This window comes from Penicillium subrubescens (assembly GCF_028828155.1).
Source record: "Penicillium subrubescens strain IBT 31985 chromosome Unknown utg000007l_segment0_segment0, whole genome shotgun sequence".
In the NCBI taxonomy this organism is placed as follows: domain Eukaryota; kingdom Fungi; phylum Ascomycota; class Eurotiomycetes; order Eurotiales; family Aspergillaceae; genus Penicillium; species Penicillium subrubescens.
In genome coordinates this window covers 1,599,305-1,620,041 of record NW_026643157.1, presented here as the reverse complement: position 1 = coordinate 1,620,041, position 20,737 = coordinate 1,599,305, and the positions used below count along the sequence as shown (strand labels likewise).

At 48.3% G+C, this 20,737-nt stretch overlaps 6 protein-coding genes across 6 annotated transcripts; 1 reads left to right on the top strand and 5 right to left on the bottom strand.

Moving 5' to 3' along the window:
- Positions 1-20: 20 nt before the first annotated feature.
- On the bottom strand, positions 21-1,362 carry N7473_010356 (zinc-binding alcohol dehydrogenase family protein; the record flags this gene model as incomplete). Its single annotated transcript, XM_057156295.1, has 5 exons — positions 21-203; positions 298-668; positions 723-932; positions 1,022-1,156; positions 1,221-1,362. The coding sequence occupies 5 exons, from the start codon at positions 1,360-1,362 to the stop codon at positions 21-23; spliced, it is 1,041 nt and encodes a 346-aa protein (XP_057004950.1).
- An 809-nt stretch (positions 1,363-2,171) lies between these two features.
- On the bottom strand, positions 2,172-3,562 carry N7473_010355 (epoxide hydrolase family protein; the record flags this gene model as incomplete). The annotated part of the gene is made up of 3 exons (XM_057156294.1): positions 2,172-2,333; positions 2,407-3,267; positions 3,326-3,562. The coding sequence occupies 3 exons, from the start codon at positions 3,560-3,562 to the stop codon at positions 2,172-2,174; spliced, it is 1,260 nt and encodes a 419-aa protein (XP_057004949.1).
- A 1,447-nt stretch (positions 3,563-5,009) lies between these two features.
- N7473_010354 (uncharacterized protein) lies at positions 5,010-6,837 on the bottom strand (the record flags this gene model as incomplete). The annotated part of the gene is made up of 4 exons (XM_057156293.1): positions 5,010-5,707; positions 5,782-6,263; positions 6,384-6,555; positions 6,627-6,837. The coding sequence occupies 4 exons, from the start codon at positions 6,835-6,837 to the stop codon at positions 5,010-5,012; spliced, it is 1,563 nt and encodes a 520-aa protein (XP_057004948.1).
- A 6,227-nt stretch (positions 6,838-13,064) lies between these two features.
- On the bottom strand, positions 13,065-15,770 carry N7473_010353 (beta-glucosidase; the record flags this gene model as incomplete). Its single annotated transcript, XM_057156292.1, has 4 exons — positions 13,065-15,215; positions 15,278-15,514; positions 15,572-15,640; positions 15,714-15,770. The coding sequence occupies 4 exons, from the start codon at positions 15,768-15,770 to the stop codon at positions 13,065-13,067; spliced, it is 2,514 nt and encodes an 837-aa protein (XP_057004947.1).
- A 686-nt stretch (positions 15,771-16,456) lies between these two features.
- N7473_010352 (general substrate transporter) lies at positions 16,457-18,383 on the top strand (the record flags this gene model as incomplete). Its single annotated transcript, XM_057156291.1, has 5 exons — positions 16,457-16,683; positions 16,769-16,944; positions 17,019-17,206; positions 17,272-17,888; positions 17,966-18,383. The coding sequence occupies 5 exons, from the start codon at positions 16,457-16,459 to the stop codon at positions 18,381-18,383; spliced, it is 1,626 nt and encodes a 541-aa protein (XP_057004946.1).
- Positions 18,384-18,973: 590 nt separating this feature from the next.
- Positions 18,974-20,479, bottom strand: N7473_010351 (uncharacterized protein; the record flags this gene model as incomplete). The annotated part of the gene is made up of 1 exon (XM_057156290.1): positions 18,974-20,479. One exon carries the CDS (start codon positions 20,477-20,479, stop codon positions 18,974-18,976), a length of 1,506 nt encoding a protein of 501 aa, XP_057004945.1.
- Between the last annotated feature and the right edge of the window lie 258 nt (positions 20,480-20,737).

The window sequence follows — 20,737 nt, the reverse complement described above, 5'->3', positions numbered from 1 at the left end:
TGGATTGTGCCTTTCGCAGCTCAGATTTCATAGACAATCTTAAAGGCCGAGACCTTCCCGTCTCTGTGTTCCTGGAATCCTTCGGGCACGCTGTTCAGCCCCTTTCGGGACTGTGGCTGGTTGGGCCGGAGAGTTCTATCATCCAACCACGCAGGGAGCTTCTCAAAAAGCTCACTGGCAAGCTCATGATCATCCTTTGAAGCCTGTAGTACTATGATGAGAACCGTATCAAGTTATTAGAGAGAGGGAGACATAGCGTTCTCTCGAGATGCGTATGCTAGTAAGGAGGGTACCTACAGGCCATTTAAAATCACCGTAGCTGTGATCTTTTAAGAAGGCAGTCCATACCAGCACGTCTGTAACATTTGTTCCAGGAGCGACATTTTCTGTGTTGGCCTTGCCCGGGCGTACAGTGCACAGATGCCCGGCTCCGCTTTTGAAAACACGAGAGGCAATTGTAGATGAAGTTGGGTTCCCGATCGTGTCGAAAACATGTAATATTCCTGGCTCAGATGCCTGGATCTTTTGGATGATATCTTGATCCTTGTAGTCAAAAACATGTTTAGCGCCGAGTGAGCGAGCCAACTCAAAATGCTTCGGGCTGCAGGTTGTCACAACGTTTATGCGATACATGGAAGCGAGTTGAATAGCATACTGGCCCACGCTCGCTACAGACCGTCAGCGAATAATCCAGTCGGGGATCCAAGCGAAAGCAAACTTACAGCTACCGCCCCACACCAGAATGCTGGTGCCCTTAGCACCGACCCTCTCGATCCCCAGGCAGGTTTTAGAAAATAGGGCAAGCCAAGCAGTGGCGGCGGCTAACGGAACAGTGCTCGCCTGCTCACGCAAGATCGAACGAGGTAGACAGAATGATATCTTGTCATCGGCCACGCAGTAATGACTGTATGCACCCAATCCGGGAATTTCGCCTACGATCCACCAGGCCGTGAGCATGAAATCAGCCCCAATCTTGAGATCCGAATCAAGAGACTCGGAAACCTTGATCTTGAGTACTCACCTCCCCAGATCAAGCCAGCCACAATATCACCCTTGGCAAATCGTGTGACTTGGCTTCCTAACTCGACAACTTCTCCCACGAAGTCGCATCCTAGAACAGCCCCATCGCCAAAAGCATTGCTGTCAAAGGCTTGTACTGTGAGGACCGATTCAAAGTTAACAGGCTAAAGGCTATGGATATCTGCAAGGGAAAGACGCACCATCGGTCGGGTTCTGCGCCACATGCGATACTTTAACAAGCACCTGATTCGCTTCCGGAGAAGGAATTGCAATATTCTCCTGCGACAGACTCGGCTGGTTCCCGTTGGCTACACGCACAACGACGGCGGAATTCTTGGCCATCCTGATATTTGTCAATGGAGCCGGCTAGGTATAGAAAGAGGGAATTTGCAGGTAAGGAAAAAGGTGTAAAAAGGGAAATTCGTGAGGCACTAATTATATCGCACCGAGTTCTGTCAGTTCGTCCTCTTAGAATCTATCAGATGACGTCACGGCGGTTGCACTTGCTTCAGTTGAGCTGCGTAGCGGTATGGGGCTGCGGACACCTGCCGAGCTAATTGTGTACTAAGCGCCATGATTCGTCGGCGCAGCACAATAACGACCTGATTTGTGAGCATTAAAGAGCTATCTACTAAACAATACGACGCCGCTTGTACGTTCCTGTCGGTCGGTCTACAGTCTACACGACGCTACAAGGTGATCTTTGACCTTAGTAATGCTCAAATTGACTTAAATTCAACATAGTGCTTATGAAAGTGCTTTCAGACGAAGCCTAACAGCGGTTGGATATGCTGAAAGGAAAAGGGCATGAGATAATACGCGCGTTCGTGACAAGGGCCTAGTCTTCGAGAAAAGGGTGAATTTCGCAGCGAATACCAACACTGAGACGAGGGAAGGAAAAAGTTGTGGAATTGATGTGCCCACCTTCCTACAGTCTGGTGCCCGCTAACTACATTGCTCAAAATATCCACTCTATCTATGCACTGTTCCTTTGCATCAAAACTACGACCTCGCCCGGTCTAGGCGCATGCCTCTGAACATGAATTCAGACTTTCGGTCCGTTGCCCTCGCTGTAGTATCTACATACCGCAGGCAAAGAAACAACACTCCATGGGGTGCGAAGGCCTCCAAGGCATGCCGGCCCTGCCAGCCTAGTTCCCATGGAATGATTTCATTACGGTAGTAGACGAAAAGAACGTCCGTACATCCTTCACAAACAAGTCTGGTCGTTCCAGGGACGAAAAATGCCCGCCACGTTCATACTCTTTCCAGTACTGGATGTTTGCTGCCTGTGCAGCCCAGTCCCGGGGACACTTAAGTAAAAGCCTTGTTAGTGCCACTCGAGGGGAAAAGTTCCAAGAGAGTCGCGTCATGTAGTTGACTTACATGTAGTTGCTCCTTTGTATACATGCTGACCCCCGTAGGTACCGACAGGTACGTCTCAAATGTTTTCTCTGCTTCACGCTTGCTGCTACCGAATGCTTCCCGGTAGAAACGCAGCCCAGGTGTCGCACCTTGAATCCAGTGCATCATCACCAAAGTGATGATATCGGTGTCACTGAATTCCTCGTAGACCTCCCCCCAGTCGTGAAATTTCTCGACAAACCACGCCAATAGGCCAACCGGCGAGTCGCCCAATGCGAATCCTAGAGTCTGTGGGCGAGTCTTTTGCTGCTCCAAATAGCCGCTCTGATCTTTTTCAAAATTTTCACGCACTGCCAATGCCCGTCGCTCGAAGTCTGAGTATGTTACCGCAGCGAAGCACCACCGGAGATAGGCTAGAGGGGCCGACGTGAAGGTGGGAGGAGGCACTGGGAACATGTTCAGATGTTGGCCCCGCACAAGCTGAGGAAATTGAATGGCGATTGACCGAGTGATGAAAGATCCGAAGTCACCGCCCTGGGTCACGAATCGAGGATAGTGCAGGACATCGGCCATGAGAATCTTGTAGGCTCGCGCAACCACTTCGGGGCCAACGCCTGACTTGGTCGGAGCCGGCGAAAAGCCAAAGCCGGGGATGGAAGGGGCAACGAAATGAAAGGATGGATCACTTGCACTCTCAGGTTGGGTCAGAGGATGAACAATTCGCGCTGCCTCAACAAAGGAGCCAGGCCAACCGTGCGAGAACAGAAGGGGCATCGCGTTTGTGTTCGTGGAGCGATGGTGGACATAGTGTAGTACAAGTGAACCATAGCCGGGGACATCCACCTTCACTATGAAATGATTAAAGACCGCATTCAAGCGTTCCTAGTGCGTCCACGTCAGTACATACCCGTCTGCTAGCACGAGCATAGTGTCAACGCACCTCTTCATCTTCCCACCGATACTCATCTCTCCAGAAATCGGCCAACTCCTTGACTCGAGAGACTTTGGCACCTTGCGCCCAGTTGCTTTCTGCAAAATCAGTCTGCTCCTCTGGATATCGAGCTAGCGCCAGCTTTTGCTTGGTCAAACCGAGCAGGTCACGATCCACGTGCAGTTTATAGGGCACGGGGACGTTGAATTTCAGTTCTTGCAGGGGAATGGGAGATTTCAACCCCATCGTTGCAGCGAGAGGCTGGAGGTTTTAAAGATTGTATGATCGGGCACGCAACAGCGACGCGGAGAATCACTGGCAGTCTTAAATTTCACTGCTTCGGCTGGGGAAATTAAAAGCACTTGAAAGTCGAGAGCCGAATAAAGAGTTGACTCATCTGAGCTGCGTGGGCGTGGAATGTGAAATTAATTATATACATCGCTGGCCCTGTAGCAAATGGCTCGAGCCACCTTCCATAACTCTTGCAACTGCACGCCGGCACACCACCATACCAAAAAATTTACCCCTAGCGGTTGGGAAGTTCAAGGCAACTGGAAGCATCATAACCTTGGCGGCTAGACTTGCAGACCCCACCGAAGGTTTACGTGATAGACCTAGCCAGCCAATCAGCACTTTATAATTGGTTCCGGATCCGTCGCGGATCATGTGCTCCTCAGTTGACTGTTCAGACAGGCTATTAAAGTTTGCTTGGTTGTCTTACTAGCACGAGAGCAGACTAGTTGTCGGATGCACGCACCCACTCAATAGTTTCAAATATACTGCGTCCACTACATACTGTACATGCTAACAAATTATATGCAAAAGGTGAGCGACTTAGGGCTACAAGTAATACATACTTGAATACTGAAAAAAACGAGCTGGTGACATGGACTGGGTCATGCTTGTTTCGCGGTGTTGTCTGTATGGATTGTCAGGTCCTGAGGGATCTCCATGAGGAAGCACAAGAAGAACAACAAGAAGAGAATAGGTAAAGGGAGCAATAAGCCACCTTCAGGCATCGTTCCAAGATAGCTTTTATTCTTACTCATTCCTTGTATCTTCTTTTCTACATTTTCGGTCGCTGAATACAGTGTCTATTCAATTCCTTCGATGGAGTAACGGTATCACCTAGCTTCGCGAGAAGATACGCAATACATTGAGATTGGTCTCAACTGGTGCTTTGTTTAGCTGCATCTATTGCCAACCACCTGTGTTCTATCATGCCCCGACCTGCCTGTACAGACCAGGCTGCCTCGGACTTCCCGACTTTATTAATAATAATTCCCTGTGCCACTGGTGCCAGGCAGTCTAATTGCTCCCTTTATCCATTGATGACTGGTCATGTAAGGATTCAGCCAGTGAATTGATACTCAGCAAATCCTGACCAGAAAAGGTGTGTCTGGCAAGACGAAAAGTTGCCAACGCAAATACGCACCTAGTCCAAGGAACTGATGAGATGAACTAGGGTGTGATGGAGATGTGGCCTAGTCAAACTACCTATGAGGGAAACCAAGGCTATTCCGAGAACTTTCAGCAAGTAATGTTATGATGGTAGCAGGTTCAAGAAGAGCTACAATACAAATACTCGTGAGACAAGAATCTCCACCCCTATCCTGCGATTTCTTCCTAGCATCGCCTTCCCTTCTCCGTTACGGATCATGCTTGTAGACGACCATCCACGGCTTCCTGCATGTTAAACTTGCACGTCCTCCTTTCTAACTTCACGAATCGCTTTCTCCTCAGAGTGACTATGGGAAGAACTCATCTCGTTCCCGTTGCCATCAAGGTCAACAACATGCCCATGTTGTTTCAGTTCAGCGGCAACCTGTTGAGCGTTCTTCACGGGGTTCCCACTACGGGAGAAAACGTAGTCGATATCTTCCAGCCGCAAATTACTCGTTTCTGGGAAGAAGAAGTAAAATGCCGGCACAAAGAGCGCATTTGTCACCATGAAGATAAGGTATGCCTTCCAATGTAGCCGGCGGATAATCACCGGTGTGATCATGACGACAGTGAAATTCCACAGCCAGTTTGAACTGATGCCGACTGCAGTACCACGAGTGCGGGCGTCCAGGGGCAAAATTTCCGGCACATAAACCCATGGCACACAGTTCACGCTCATTCCAAAGATAAGCATGTACAAGAAGAAAAATGCCACGGCGCCAGATGAGTAGGTGTGTCCGTTAGGCATATCGCCTCGTGACAACAGAGCGGAGATCATCAGCATGCACAAACTCAGGCCTGCACAACCAGCCATCATTGTCTTTCTCCGGCCCATACGGTCAAGATAGAAAGAGGGAATGATCGATCCGAACATGAACATCATGTTAATACAGCCACCAAGAATTTGGGCAAGCTTTGGCGAGAGGCCAACATTCTGGACGAGGACAGCTATGAAAGTCACAAGTTAGCTATATGTCGCATTTGCAAGGAAAAGATCGATCATGAACGAAATTTTCACTCACATGGCGCGTAGTAGACAACAAGGTTGATACCTCCTGCTTGGTTCATGAACTGCACCAGCCAAGCAAGAATCACACGCTGTCGGGTTTTCACCCTGTCGTTGCGGAAAATGCTCAGAAGACCGCGTGACGTATTTTCACGCGACTCTAGTTCAATGGCACCCAATATAGCATCACGCTCGGCAATAATGTATTCGTCCGTGGGCTCGCGGTCGTATACCCTGCAAAGGACGTCCAACGCCTCGGCAGATTTGCCATGTTTATAGAGCCAGCGAGGCGACTCGGGGAGCCCTAGCACAAGGGCAACGACAACAATTGCAAAGATCATCTGAACTGCAATTGGTAGACGCCATGCAATTGAGCCTCCGACAAAGGACATGCCAAAATCAAACCAATAGGCAACCACTATGCCGACACCAACGAAAAGAACCTCCGCCGAGACTAGACGGCCACGTTTATGTTGATCACAAAGCTCTGCCTGGTACCTATACGCAATTGCTGGTTAGTCATTTGGAACAAATGAAGACAGAATAACTGGGACAGAACGGAGAAGAAGAGAAGGGAAGGGGGAGGGTCCGAGAATCCAAATGGCACAAAAAACTAACATAGGCACCGTTGATGTCTTAATGCCGGTACCGCAGCCGGTAACTAAACGACCGACAATGAGATGTGGCACCGTGAAGGCTGTCGTCTGCAATATGGCCCCAACCAACACAAAGGCCATGGCGAGCCATATGGTTCGACGGCGTCCAAGCCTTTCACCGATCATATAGTTCACTGGAATCATCAGTAAGTAGCCAACGAAGCAGACAGTCGTGGACTGATGACGACAAGGTAGGGGCGCGCACGAATACAGCCAGCGAAACAACCTAGGTTATAGCAGCTGACGATGATGCCCGTCTCGGAATCAGATGGATGATTAAACTGCTTCAACCAGTCTTCATTCTCGAGAATGCCGCCAAAAACACCTTGATCATAGCCGAAGAGAACAAAGGCAATCAAGCAGCATACTGTCAGGCCTGCTTGAAGTGTCTTTCCTCTTCCAAGAAAAGAGCGCATGGTTGTCAGGATAACTTTGCGTGTATGAATCAAAGACAAGGGGCGACAGTCGAAATCGACTTTCGCTTTTTCTGAAGTAGTAGGAAGTCGAAAGAAAAGGACATCTGAGCTTCTTATAGATGCACTCGTGCAAAGATATATACTATAGCTACCGCAAATGGCCTGGAGAATCTGGGGTTACGGGGTGCGGGGATGCTCCCCCCAGTTTCGTTAAGTCTGGGAGACCGCAATAATTTGCGAGATAACTCTAAAGAATGGATTCGGGGAGTAACTACACGCCACCCAATGGAAAGTGGACCAATCGCTTGCGTTTTCCTTTTTTCGGGCATTTGAGACACTGGTGGATCGACCCGCTCGCTTGTGGATTCTGATCCGCTCACAGCCTGAGTAGATCTAACCGCAAGCGCCGGCGCTGCGCCATTATCTTGGAACCACAAGCAATTATGTCAAGGCTACCTCTGAGTGCCGATTGTCAAACTCAAGCTTTCTAGTCCAGGCGCAAGTAGAGAAACATCAAGGCCAGCTGTTACCGAGCATAGTTTGAACGAACCATGCTCGCCGGAACTGCAATGCAAGCCATCTCTACCCACAGCTGTCTGTGAATGCATCGCATCTGCGCTGAGTAAATGAAAATGGCTTCGGTCGCAATTCTCAAGTCCACGGAATCCCTTCCTATGATGTTAATTAAAACTTTGCTCAGCTGATTAACTATATCTTCGAGGCATACCACGCATACGTGCAGAAATTGTACGTCTTGAATGAACTGCCGAGCACGACGATGGTTAAACTTCGTCATCAAACAATGTCATGCCCTGAGGCACCTGCTACATCAGAAGCATACCACATCTGGAGACTAGCTCGCGCTACCACCTTCCATCCGGGACTACGCACTTTGCCAATGAATTATCAAACAACTTTCGGGCAGATCATTCAGGTTCATTCGGGGCACGGTGTGCCGCGCCTCGGAAGTCCACCGGCGGTCTAACGGAAGATACAAAAGCCATTTGAAAGAAAAAGACAAAACAGTAGTAAGGGTGTTAGCGTGGTGACTGCTATCAACACCCGTCCATTGTGATCTAGTAATTACGTGTGGCGAGAAAACCCTTTAATGCGGAATACCTTATGAGGACACCGTAGCTTGACGCTTCTTCAACATCTTGGTGAAGTAACTCGATCCCGTTCATATCTTGCCCTTCGCTCGCTTTAATTCGCAAATTACCTTCCGTAGCCAATGCACCTAACTATCTTCTAACGATTAGTAGCTGAACTGTGACCCGCAGATGGAGATTTACAAGTCGACATGGTACATTGGGTACAGATGTTCGACCCCGAAAAAATACTGGCATAAAAGCTCAACCACGCTCGCTCTAGGATTTCACCTCTTTCACTACGAGAACGGCCTTTGAAAGCTCAAAGACACACAAAAAGTCATAGCTAAAGTGACGAGACACCTTTTCTTACCGTGTCCGAAACGATCTCCATGTAATTGCCAGTGCTTTTTGTCTTTGGATGTCAATTCAAATTTAAATCACGCTTATAGTTACCAACAAATGCCTGGAAATTTCCGACGTTCAAGTCTACCATGGAACCTTGTGCTCAAGGTTTCTATCCAACGCTCAAAGCATTTTCACCTTTACTTGTCGGCTGCGTCTGTAATACAGAATTTTGATGCTGTCGGCTGAGAATTTCACGCGAACATAAAAGCCCCTTCGAAATGACTGCTGTGACTTTTCGAGTGGTTATACTGATTCCCTTGTTGTTTCTCCCGGCTTGACATCCACAGACACCATGTCTCCCAGTGATGTGGGGAATCGACTTGGCTCCGAGCTGTCACTCCAGGATACTTATATTGTTACGTCTTTCATTGGGCTCGCCCTCTATAACGTACTGGAATTGACATATATGCTCTTCATGAAATTCCGACGCCGACGCAGCCTCTATTTCTGGAGCTTACTCGCTACGACATGGGGTATTGCCTTTTACTCTATCGGGTTCGTCCTCAAGGACTTCAATCTGGCCAATTTTATACCATATTTTTATGCTACCCTTATGTTCGTGGGTTGGTGCATGATGGTCACCGGTCACTCGATGGTTTTGTATTCTCGCCTTCATCTGGTGGTGCATAACCATATCACGCTCCGTTCGGTACTATGCATGATAATCATCAACTCGATCATACTCCATATACCAACCGGAGTCGTCTGCTATGGAGCCAACTCTCCACTCTACTCTCGTTTTACCCTACCATTTGCTGTGTACGAAAGAGTCCATCTTGTGGGTTTTCTTATTCAAGAATCGATCATCTCAGGTCTCTACATGTATGAGACAAGCAAACTGGTTCGCTTCGAACGGACCTTGAGCCAAATGCATAAAAACGCTTGTCGGAGATTGCTTCTGCAGCTGATATCCATGAGCGTGATTGTGGTGGTGTTGGATATCGGCGTCTTGGCGCTTGAGTTTACAGGCAGATATACGTGGCAGACGTCGATTAAAGGGTTTGCATACAGCGTCAAGTTGAAACTAGAATTTCACACGCTCAATCAGTTGGTTGAGCTTGTCCAGTGCTCAAGCAGTTCAGATTTGGATTTGATTAATGAGATCCATGCTCAAAATCCTCTGAGAACTCAACATGAAGATCGGGGCGCACTTAGAAGTCTTTATCCTGATCTACAATGCAGGATTTCTCATGCTAGCAAGGTTCAACACGAATTTGGTCTCTCTATAGATATTTCTCGCGAATGAGACACGTCAATTGGGAGCAACCGCCTTTGCTCAAGTTCAAGTAGCGTATTCACTACTTCAAGCAAGACCTAGGCTAGTTATCTTGGGCCTTCCACGCCACCGTACCCTTGCCTAATCCGTCCACCTTCACTGCAACCAGCCTGTACTCTTGCTAACATCCCATCCTGTGAGCTTCGTGATTTGCGCGAGGCCATGCCGAATTTCGCATCTCTGCTCCTCCTGGCGTATCTCTTTCGCCGCGACAAGGAAGGAGGCCAACAAGCAAGGATCCCAGCACTCAGGGCGATCATTATGCAACGAAATGTTGCATATTCTTCGGATATGCCATGACCGTGATAGTTGAAATGAAAATAACTGCGAAGGTTGGACTCTCGACACGTTGAGGAGCAGCAACATCGCTGTATGGTACAACTGGTTACCAAAAACGGCGGCACCGCTGGTGAAAATAATTGATGGGAAGTTTGACTCTGTCCACTCGGTAATTTCCAGATCGATAAGCGGATGAAATGTGCCGGGTCGATTGTTGTACCAAAGTTCAAGTTCCTCTATTAATTGCATCCACACATCGACGGAGCTCGCCGTAGAAGTCTTGGGTGACTTTAATGAGGCCCTATCGCTGTTGCAGATCTCTACTACTCGAGCCAGAATCATCAAGACCTGGTGCGAATAGCTTAAAAGAAGCGAATTCGACTCTCCCAGCAAGTTTGATAGCGGGGCGGTCGTTGGGCTACTAGAAAGGGCTAAGGACAAGGTAAAGTTTTTTGGCGTGCCAGTCATGATGGAAACGCTCAATTCTATATCTCCGTCAATTAGGCCATCAGGTTTCCGTATCGTAGCAGAAATGATTAACTGCGGAGTATCAAGTCCCACATACCTAATCGTAAAAAAAGTTGACATATCACGGTCATCAGTTCGCTCTTTGCGGAATTGTGGGTGAGTGTACTTAGGAATTCGATGTTCGCAGGCCTCTCGAGTGACCACGCTCTCTGCAGATCTGAGATAAAATGTAGCGCCCTTTCAAAGACTGCTATCAGTGCGGGCGTCTCTCGATCCGGACAGGTATCAGGGCTCTGTACACGATCAAGACATGTCATAAGCTGCCTTTGGGTGCTATACCCCCTCAGTTGCCCTATATTACTCAAGGATACCTCGGACAACTTTAACAGCAAACAGAATGCTGACTCTGTTTGTTTCGCCAAATAGAGTCCACGAGTTCCGAAAAGCTGGCTCGTATCACTGATATCAAGCTGGTACAAACATCAGTATTCCACCATTAGCGCCTTCTTTCACGAGAACGGGAGCGTACCCAGGGAGCAAGATGGTATCGATAATGCTGTAGTAGCTTTAGGGTCCGATCAGGAGTAATCATAGCATCACTGTGACACTGGGAAACTGTGTGTAGATAGACCAGCTAGTTTTGGGCGATCTGATTGGCGGAGACCGAAGGGTATGAGGGCAAGCACCGTACCTCCAGTGCTTCTTCCTTCTCTCTCTTCTCTCCAGTCTCAGTATTCGGTGCGGAATGCACTCTTTCCCCAAAGAATAGGCTCTTATCACAATCACCGTGCATTGTTCGGGTGTCATCGGTGACCTGACCAAAATTCTGATACTCTGATTCATCTCTCTCATCGCGTCTTCTCCAGGCTCGACTGCAGCATGTGGGATTACAGGCTGATGAACGCCTGTTGGGTCTCTCCAAATATCCCCGGACCGCTGCAGTTTCACTAGGTCATTCATGCTACTAGTAATTGGCAATGGGGGTGGTCTTGTCGATTTGTCAATAACACCAACAGTTCGACTCGCTATCTGGTGGTATATGGGGGGTTGAATGAGCAGTGATGTAGGCATGTTGCCAAGAAGCTCACTGGGTGGATTAGAAATCCATATTTTGGTTTGTTCGATAGTTTGATATTGACTATGTATGTGTGATTGATGGCTCTCAGGCTCGTGATTTGTCTGGAGATATTTTGCTGAGTCATCCCGAGAGGTCATTGTGAGGTGAAGGAAGGAAGAAGATCCCTTCTGGTCGCAGGAACTTGCCAAGATCTTCTAAACGCAGCGAGCAATAGAATCAGATCGGCAAGTTACTACAGGTTGATATGGCTTTTCGACCGCGCCTCTTTTAAGTATCGAAGTTTTATCGTGATTAGCGTTATTATATTCTGCCTACGTATGCATAAGATAGCATTGTTTTGTCTCAAGTGTTCTAAGGATTAACTAACGTATCCGTCTTTAAGGATTTTATCGAGTACCCTCTCTAGCACTATAGGAAGTGGCCTAAGCCGAAGTCCGTCCTAGATATAGACAACGTATCCTTTTGTCACTTAGGCAGAATTAAACAGATTTTCTCGGAAGCTAGCGTAAAGATGGTGTGGTGTATCTGCCTCTATATTCCCCTAATTTAAATCATATTAAGAGGTTATTTACTAAGCTCAAGGCCTTTATACGGCGTAATTATTAAACCTATGAAGAAAATCTAGAGTAAGGATTCGGTAGGTTCCTCGATTGGTGTGTTAATATTGTTGGTGCGAGGGAGAAAAGCGCGGAGGGACATTTTCGGCACGCAGCACGCTAGCCTAGGCTGCCTAGCTATAGTGATATAGCGCTACTACGGTAGCAGAATTAGGACTAATCTCTCCGGCTAAATAGAACGGATGCGTTTACGGGCATTATTGTAAGCCACGTTGTATATAATTTGAACTCTGATAATATTCTGAGATACGAAATGCATGAATTCCACGGCTAATCTTATCGTACCAATTTCTAATGCACTGATAAGGTATCTACCCACCCGCTAAGTCGTAAGTCTGCGAGGTGTCCTAAATATGTTGATCTATATTCTCTAAGATCTAATTCCCCCATATCTCGAATGACCCTCTTAATATATTCGCTAGCACCGCTAAGTTTCATGGTAAGTGCAATAGCACGGTGCACATCGAGAAGCTGAGGAGCGGGGGTAGGCGGATCTACTGTGCGATGAGGACTTAGGGTTAGCGATCGTGTGACGGGAAACAAGGGGTCACGTATGGAAAGACTGCGTTCTGTCGAGTCAATCCTGTACTGGTGTCGTGTGCTAGTGCGTTCGAAGTAGATCTACAATTCGCCGAATAGCCGGTGGTAGTCTAGCGTAATAGTCAAGGCGTTTATAGGACTGTCGATTTTGAGTCATTTAATAAGATGGATTATTCCGGGATCGAATATGTGCAAGATCCGAAGCGCATTTTTCTTTGAATCACTCTAGGCACAACATTAGCACTGAAACAACTGTGCGCGAATGCAGGGGTGAAACTGGTCTATTTACCACAATCTTGGCCGAACCTAAATCTAGTTGAGGAGATTTTGCTAAGTTCCAGGGTTCTATTAAGCGTAGCTGGGACTATTGCATGCAAATTATATGGTATATATCTGTAGCACTTTACCTCTCTATCTGGCAAAACCTGAAAAGTAAAGGCGACATGCACCACTACTCGGTTTTGCTTCTATTATTATAGTTCGTAGACAATCTTTTTCTCCACAAAAACCTTAGCGGTCTTAATGGCTTTTGCCACAGAGTCACCGAGAGTAAACATATATTCCCCTGGCCTGACGAGCCACTTCCGATATTGCTCGTCGAAGTATGCTAGGTGTCTTGTCGGCACAGACACAGTCACGGTCCGAGATTGTCCGGGCTCTAAGCTGACCTTCGCAAACGCTACAAGGGCTTTGATTGGATGGTACGGATCCGTTCCTGTAAAGCCAGCGTATATCTGAACCAGTGTACCACCGGCGAGTTTGCTGGTATTTTTGACGCTGACGCAAATTGAGTAGCAGTCATCATGCCTTGGAGTAATTTTCAAGTCCCCGAACTCAAAGGTTGAGTACGAGAGACCATATCCAAAAGGGAAGTTGACCTTCGTCTTTGGGATACGGTCATAGTGGCGATATCCGACGAAGATGCCTTCTTCATAATAAACTGTGGGATCATTTTCGACATAAGTGCCAGGGAAGTTGCCGTATGCAGGAGCATCCTCAATAGACTTAGGAAAAGTGACCGGGAGGCGGCCCTCCGGATTAACGGCGCCCGTCAGAATGTCCACAATTGATGCCCCAGCCTCTTGACCACCGAACCAAGCCTGTACGATCGCTGCTACATTTTCGACCCAAGGCATAGCAACTGGGACACCTGTGGAGTTGACGACGATGGTGTTACAGTTCACAGAAGCCACTGCCGACACTAAAGCGTCTTGCGAACCGTCCTTTGGCAAATTGAAAGAGACTTGGTCTTGGCCTTCTGTCTCCCATTGCTCCGTGTGACCAGTAAACACAACGGCAAAGTCAGCAACTTGAGCTAAACCAATAGCCTCAGAGAGCAGATCTGCATCGAATTGTGCGGCAACTGACATTCCGAATCGGAACCCAGGTCGACCTGTCAGCATTTGGAGTCCAGGAACCGCCGGACAGGGCAGAGTTCGAATCCGTAAACGATACTTCGTACCTGCAAGCAGAGGATACGAAGCCACACCTTCTGCTTGAAGACCAAATATAAATCCCATTGAGTCTGCAGTGTGGCTCGTCTGCTCATAGATCAGGTCATCATTGACAAATGTCTGCGTAGGCCCGATGCCAGAGGTGCCAAAATAATGAGAGCCAGACTCTTTGGGAACCAAATCAGCCACGTACTCTATAATGTGGCCATATCCGCTCGGGTCAAACGGCGCAAGCTTTGATATTGGCAGACCGTGGGTGGTGGACACGAGCACATGAGTCTTTGAATCATATACCAGTTGTGTCCAGCCTGTTGTGCCGTCCAAGCCAGTAAGAATACCAATGTCAGTCGTGTCGGTTACCGGAGGTAAGAAGCGCTCGGTGTGCGCGCCTTTCGAATATGACAGCTCTGCAATGTCACCAATAGCCTCTTGCATGGCCGCCCAAGGGGAGATTTTGTAGTGGGCCTTGACGGCAGCACTTCCTCCACCATGAGCCAATGTTTTCTTTGCAAATCCAAGAAGGGCGACTCTTTTGCCTGCGACCTTGTCTCTCGAAAGTGGCAGGACTCCGTTATTCTTGAGTAATACAGAGCCACGAGCACCCACGTCGCGTATGAGCTGGCGATGCTCAACCCTATCAATTGCCTGCTCTGGATGTTCTGTAGGGTCTGTGAAGGCCCCAACTCGCCCCAGAAATCTGAGATGATCACGGACAGAATCATCAACTGTACCGACGGTGACACGGCCCTCTTCAATGTCTTTCAGCACGGCTGAAACGGTTCTATGTCTCCCTGGCCCCGGCATTTCAAGATTCATTCCGGCGTTCAAAGAGCCGGCTGATGAGTTGGTGCCGCCCCAGTCGCTCATCACTAAACCATCCCATCCCCATTCGCCCCGCAATACCTTCTGAAGAAGGAACTCGTTTGAGTCGCAATGCTCACCGTTCAGCATGTTGTACGCCGTCATTACAGCCCACGGCCTGGCCTCCTTGATGGCTATTTCGAATGGGCGAAGGTATATCTCACGAAGGGCTCTTTCGTCAATTACGGCGTTCACACGCATGCGTTCCGTCTCCTGTTCATTAGCAACAAAGTGCTTGATAGTCGCCGCGATTCCCTTGGATTGAATACCCCTAACTAACTCGGTCGCCAGTTGGCCAGTTAGAAGGGGCTTATTAATCGGTTAGTAACTGGAACCGCCTTCAAATCTTATTGCCGCGATCCACAACTTACATCCTCACTGAAAGCTTCAAAATTTCTCCCGCCTAGTGGATGCCGGTGGTTGCATAGGGTCGGTGCAAGCAAGCAGCGAATCCCTTTAGTATGCGCCTCTTCCCCCAACGCCTCGCCGACCTGGTGTGCAAGATTTGCATCGAAAGTAGCCGCGAGGCAGCAAGCTGCTGGGAAACAGGCGGCGGAATTGGTCCCGACAAAGCTTGCCCCGCGGGCTCCATTTGGTCCGTCCGACACCTAGCGAAGCATAAGATTTAGCTCAAAGATATAAGAAGATTGCTGTGGTGCTCTCACTTTGACATAGGGGACTTTGCCGGGAATCGAGCGAGTTTCGAAGAGGCTTTGGCCCGACAAGAGGGAAACCTGAGCGAATATTTCAGCGAAAATGCACATGTAGGTCCCAAGCGAGAATTGAGTGTCTTGGAATACCACTCACTTTCTCTTCCAGTGTCAAGGTGTTTAGCACAACCTCGATGTCAATTGTAGACGTCATAGTTTTGTTTTTAAGCCGCATCCGTTGTTCGTCGTTTTCTGCCGTCTATCTTGGCTCAGATAAAAACCCCAGACTAACTTTATTCAACGTCTCGAGCTATGACTTTAGAAGCTGTTCAATTCAAAGATATTAAATATGAGAGATGCTTGGGGTAATTCATCAAGAGCCGATACATATGCCGAGCGCAAAGCCTTTCGCAGGAGGATTGCGCTTAAATGATCGAGTTTGGTTTGTTCATGCTGTCGCTGCGTTTGTCTGACTTGGATGAGTCACCAACAAGGTTAACTTAACTTCATCTCGGCGGCATAGGATATCTATTTACCGAGTCGGCAGCCCGGGGAGGCCGCATATGGCTATCAAAGGCCCCGGCCCCCACTTCCCGAAACCAGATTTTGGAAATAGTTCGAAGGGGTAATTGGAAGCGCCGCGCATCCTTTCCACCCTCTTACCCCGTACTTCTCCCCTGCCATGTGCCACTATAGCAAATGAGTTGTGGCTTTTTCTTTTCCGGGGCCCCGATCTTCATATAACAACCGTTTTGAGCCCACTAAATCAACTACCATACGATACAGCCCTCATTCGGTTTCGATATCAGAACCTGTTTGTATATTCATATCCTACAGTACACACTCTATTCAAATCAAAGTCTCCAAGCTCTCCATTGTTCACTCCGGTTGTCACGAAACATGGGCTCTCCCACCCCTAGCTTCACGGGTGCAAAGCCTAATGTCGCCCAGCTTGAAACTATCCAGGACTTGGAAGTTACAGTCACGGAGCGCTCGCAACCATTTTGGAAGCTCATTCTCGAACACCGACGCGCCTTCATGTATGCCCTCTTTGCTAATAGTGGCGCACTCTTATTCGGTTATGATGTCCTGATGCAAGGAGCGATTACAGCCCTGCCTGCTTTTACGTGAGTTTTTTGGATATCAAGGGCGGGTGTACACTATACGCCTGTTGGAATTTTCATCAGGTTACTGACATACATCGTAATTTAGTATGTACTATGGATCTTACTTTGGCGAGGCACTCATTCTGCCAGCAATGTGGCAGGGGCTCTGGTCGGCAATGAATTCCTTGGGCATCATGATAGGCGCCTCCTCAAACGGGTTTCTTCAGGACAAATTTGGACGGCGGCCGATGTTCTTTGTAGGTGGTGTTATTGCTGCCATTGGTACGTTCATGCCGAAAACAACCCCGTATTAACCCGTGGCAAAGCTGAGACACACCTCGATATGAGGAAAACAGGTGGAGCCCTTGAATTCGCTTCCCCTGAGCTTGGCAGTCTTGAAGCTAGGCGTGGGGCTCTCCTGGCTGCAAAGATTATTCTGGGCATTGGAATGGGTATCCTTATGTCAACTTGCCAGACCTACGTTTCGGAAATCTCCTCTCCTCGACTCCGAACAATTCTCTTGGGCATTTTCCCTCTCTTTGTCGTAAGTCACAATTTGATTCTTGAAGACGTAACGCCGAGGCCTCAGCTGATTTCAGCCCTTTCTAGATCGTTGGACAGATCATGTCTGTCTCAGTCATCTTTGGTCAGGTCATGAATTTCACGGAAATGGCTATCAAGATACCCTTTGGATCGCAATGGGCATTTTCTGGCCTTGCGATTATCACTGCCTTTATCGTGCCCGAGAGCCCGTCCTGGCTGATTCACAAGAACAATCTGGCCGCAGCGGAGAATTCGCTAAAACGACTCCACGGCTCGAGATCAGATGTGGCCGGGTTCATCCAAGACATTCAGCGCACTATAGAGCAGGAACGCTCCACGTCCATTGAATTCGGTACGGTTCAGTATTCCGACTGTTTCAAGGGCAGCGACCTACGTCGCACCAGGATCGTGGCTCTCATCAATTCACTGCAACAATTCATGGGTGTCTCACTGATTGCGAACTCTACCTACTTTTTCATAATGGCCGGAATGAGTTCAACTAAAGCCCTTGCCATCAATCAGATTTCTCTCGGGCTAAGTATTCTTGTCACGCTATTAGGATGGATCGTCCTTGCGAAGGTCGGTCGGCGAACCGCCATTATGTCTGGCTTCGTCGCTGCCGCCATCCTTTTTCTAACAATGGGCATCGCCGGATGCTTCCACAAGACCACCATAGCTACAAAGTAAGATCGTGCTCCATTTCTTTGCCCTCCCCCAATCGTCCGTGATGATTGTTATCAGACTCACTATTCGCGTCCAGCGCTGATCATAAGCCTCTCAATAGTTACATTGGCGTGTCGCTTATCCTCACAGGCTTCGTAGGTGGCCTGAGTGTCTCCACTGCGTACCCCATCGTTGCCGCCGAAGTTCCCTCTGTTCGTCTCAGGGCCAAGACGCTTGGTATTGGATTCTTTATCAACGCCTTCGTGTCCTGGATATTTAACTTTTGTGTTCCATACATCTACAATGTGGACGAAGGTAACCTAGGCGGGAAGACTGGCTTTGTGTTCTGTGGGACCTGTATTGTGGGCTTGGTGTTATCCTGGTTTGAGATACCAGAGACTAAGGACGTCACATATGTCCGCCTCAACTACCTTTTCAGGATTGGGGCGAAGACGAGGGAATTTGGTAAGACTAATGAGTCTGGAAATAACGCCACGGCCGAGCCAGCGAAATGAAGCGAACATACGTGGGGCTGATAGGAGGACGTATGTGTTGGGACCCTGGCAGCGTGACATTCGATCCGTTTAGAGTCAACATACCTGGCAATAAAGTCCGTGCTATGAGGTGGTAGTTGATTTCGCCTGTGCCATACGAAGTTATGTGATGTTTTTGTACATATGGCCGAAGCAAAATCTATCATAAAAACAAAATTTCCTGTTTACTTCAATCACTAAAAAGCGATTTAGAGTGTTACGGATTTTTTAAGAATTTTGCCACAGGCGTCTCAAATTAAAAATGAGCGCTAGGCAAGGCAATGCGCCTTGTTTTTGAATTATTCAACATCAAAGTAAATGATCTGGCTGCAGGTTGTCTTAGCTAATAAAACCGGCATTCCGTCTATACGACAATATCAAGTGCCCATCGTAGTCTCGTATCTAGAACGGGTAGTCATGTAGGTGTTTGCAGTCAACTTCACTTAAACGGTCATTTCCACTTATACTGTTCATTGATATTAAATTCCCGCGCGCACGAAAAACTATTGACCTTGAAGTATAACTGCCACAGATATTGTGAGCTCGCATGATATTCCTCTGAATGATCTAGTTTATCTTTCCTTGTTCTCAATAGCTTCTGTTACTGTCTCATACGCTTTTCCTAAGGCCCCCAACCCCTTTATATTTGTAATCTGCATAACGATGCGCTTATACGTTCTCATGCTTGGAATTCCACTGTCTTTAACCTCAAGAATCAAGTGGAAGATCTGGCCCTTCTCAAGTGGTTCTCCAGTGAGAATATTCACGGCACATAACTCCGCTGGTGGTATCTGAACTCGAACCATGGCTCCACTTGGCTCAATTCCATCGGCAAGCTCAACCTCGACATCTGGAACAAAGTGCCAATGAACGTCGCTTTGTGTCCTGGTTGGCTCTTTGTACTGAAACCACTGGAATGATAACTCGTCTCCATCGGGGTCATAACTTTCCCTAGCGTCCAAGGTAATGTGGGAGCCAGCTTCGATTTCGATGTACAGATGCTCCGGCCCAGCCGTGCTGTCATTGACGATAATAACTGGGGCGTGGTTTGCCTTCAATCGGTCGGCACTTAATGTCCACTGCATGCGGGCGGCAAAGTCATCCTGATACGCGTCCCTCCAGCGCCAGACCGTTGCCTGGCTTGAGAAAGCCTTCATGCCATTCACCCCAACCACCTCATCCTTTACATCGGCATAATGCTTGCTCGAGCCTCCTAAATCGACCAGCCCGTAACGGCCTCCCCAACTACCCCAGTGTGGGTGTTCGGGGGATCCGAGGCCGTTCTGGATGAGGTATAGGAAGGTAGGCGTGTCACCCTCCATGATGAAAGAGTAGTCAGGGTAGACACTACCATAAGGGCCGATTTGAATGTGCTTCTTGAGCCACTCCTTAGTGATTTTGGTCTTATCAGGTGCGCCATCATCCAGGGGGGCAAGTAGGTCTCCTGAAATTCCAGTCCAGGCTGCCATTGGGTATTCCTTCCAGGCATGTAGCGAGCAGATGTAAAAAATGTTTGGGAAGGTGATCCTGATCCAATGACTGGTATCATCCTGGTCACTAATCGCATATATGCGAAGTTTGGAGCAGAACTTTGTGGCTTCGTCTTTCGATCGCCCTTTTTGAACGTACTGAAGTGCCTGGGCGAGTACGTTGGTCCCGCCCCAGCAAAGGACCCACAGGGCATCATCTGAGGCGTCGACGCGGTCAACGAGCAGCTGGGAGCCTTCGCTGAGATGGAAGTTTGGCTGCAGGGCCTGCTTCCCGTACACTGCGGGGCCTGGCTTCACAATAGAGTGTAGATAGCTGGCGGTAGGAAATTGGTTCTCCGGATGGACATGGTTGTTGAGATTGCCCACCACTTCGGCGTAAGCGTCGATAATCTTGTGCATGTCCTCGGGATGAACATTGGTCTTCATCCAGCATGACGTGCAGGCTACAAGACCCTGTATGTCAAATTCATTGCCATAGAGCAGAAATCTAACGAGTGACTCGGCATCATCGGGCTCGTTAGAAATGTCAGACACGATAAAGACTCGTGGTTTGCTCGTGCAGTGTCTTAAGGAAGACCGGTTCGCCATGGCGAAGGAGCAATGTCTGAACCGACTTCTTGGAAGTGAAGAAAAATCTGGAATAAAACCTGAGCTTGCTGGTTTCCGAACTCAGTGATATATGACAGAGGATAAGTCTCGTTATGTTACTAACAGCCTCTCGGTTAGGGCTGGTGACTAGGCTCAAAACTGAAGTGGTTGGGCTGAATCCGAATACGGAAATTTGAAGCGCGGTCTAGGCCCTGCCTATGTGGACAACCCGAAACTCTTACTAGGTGATTCCATCTT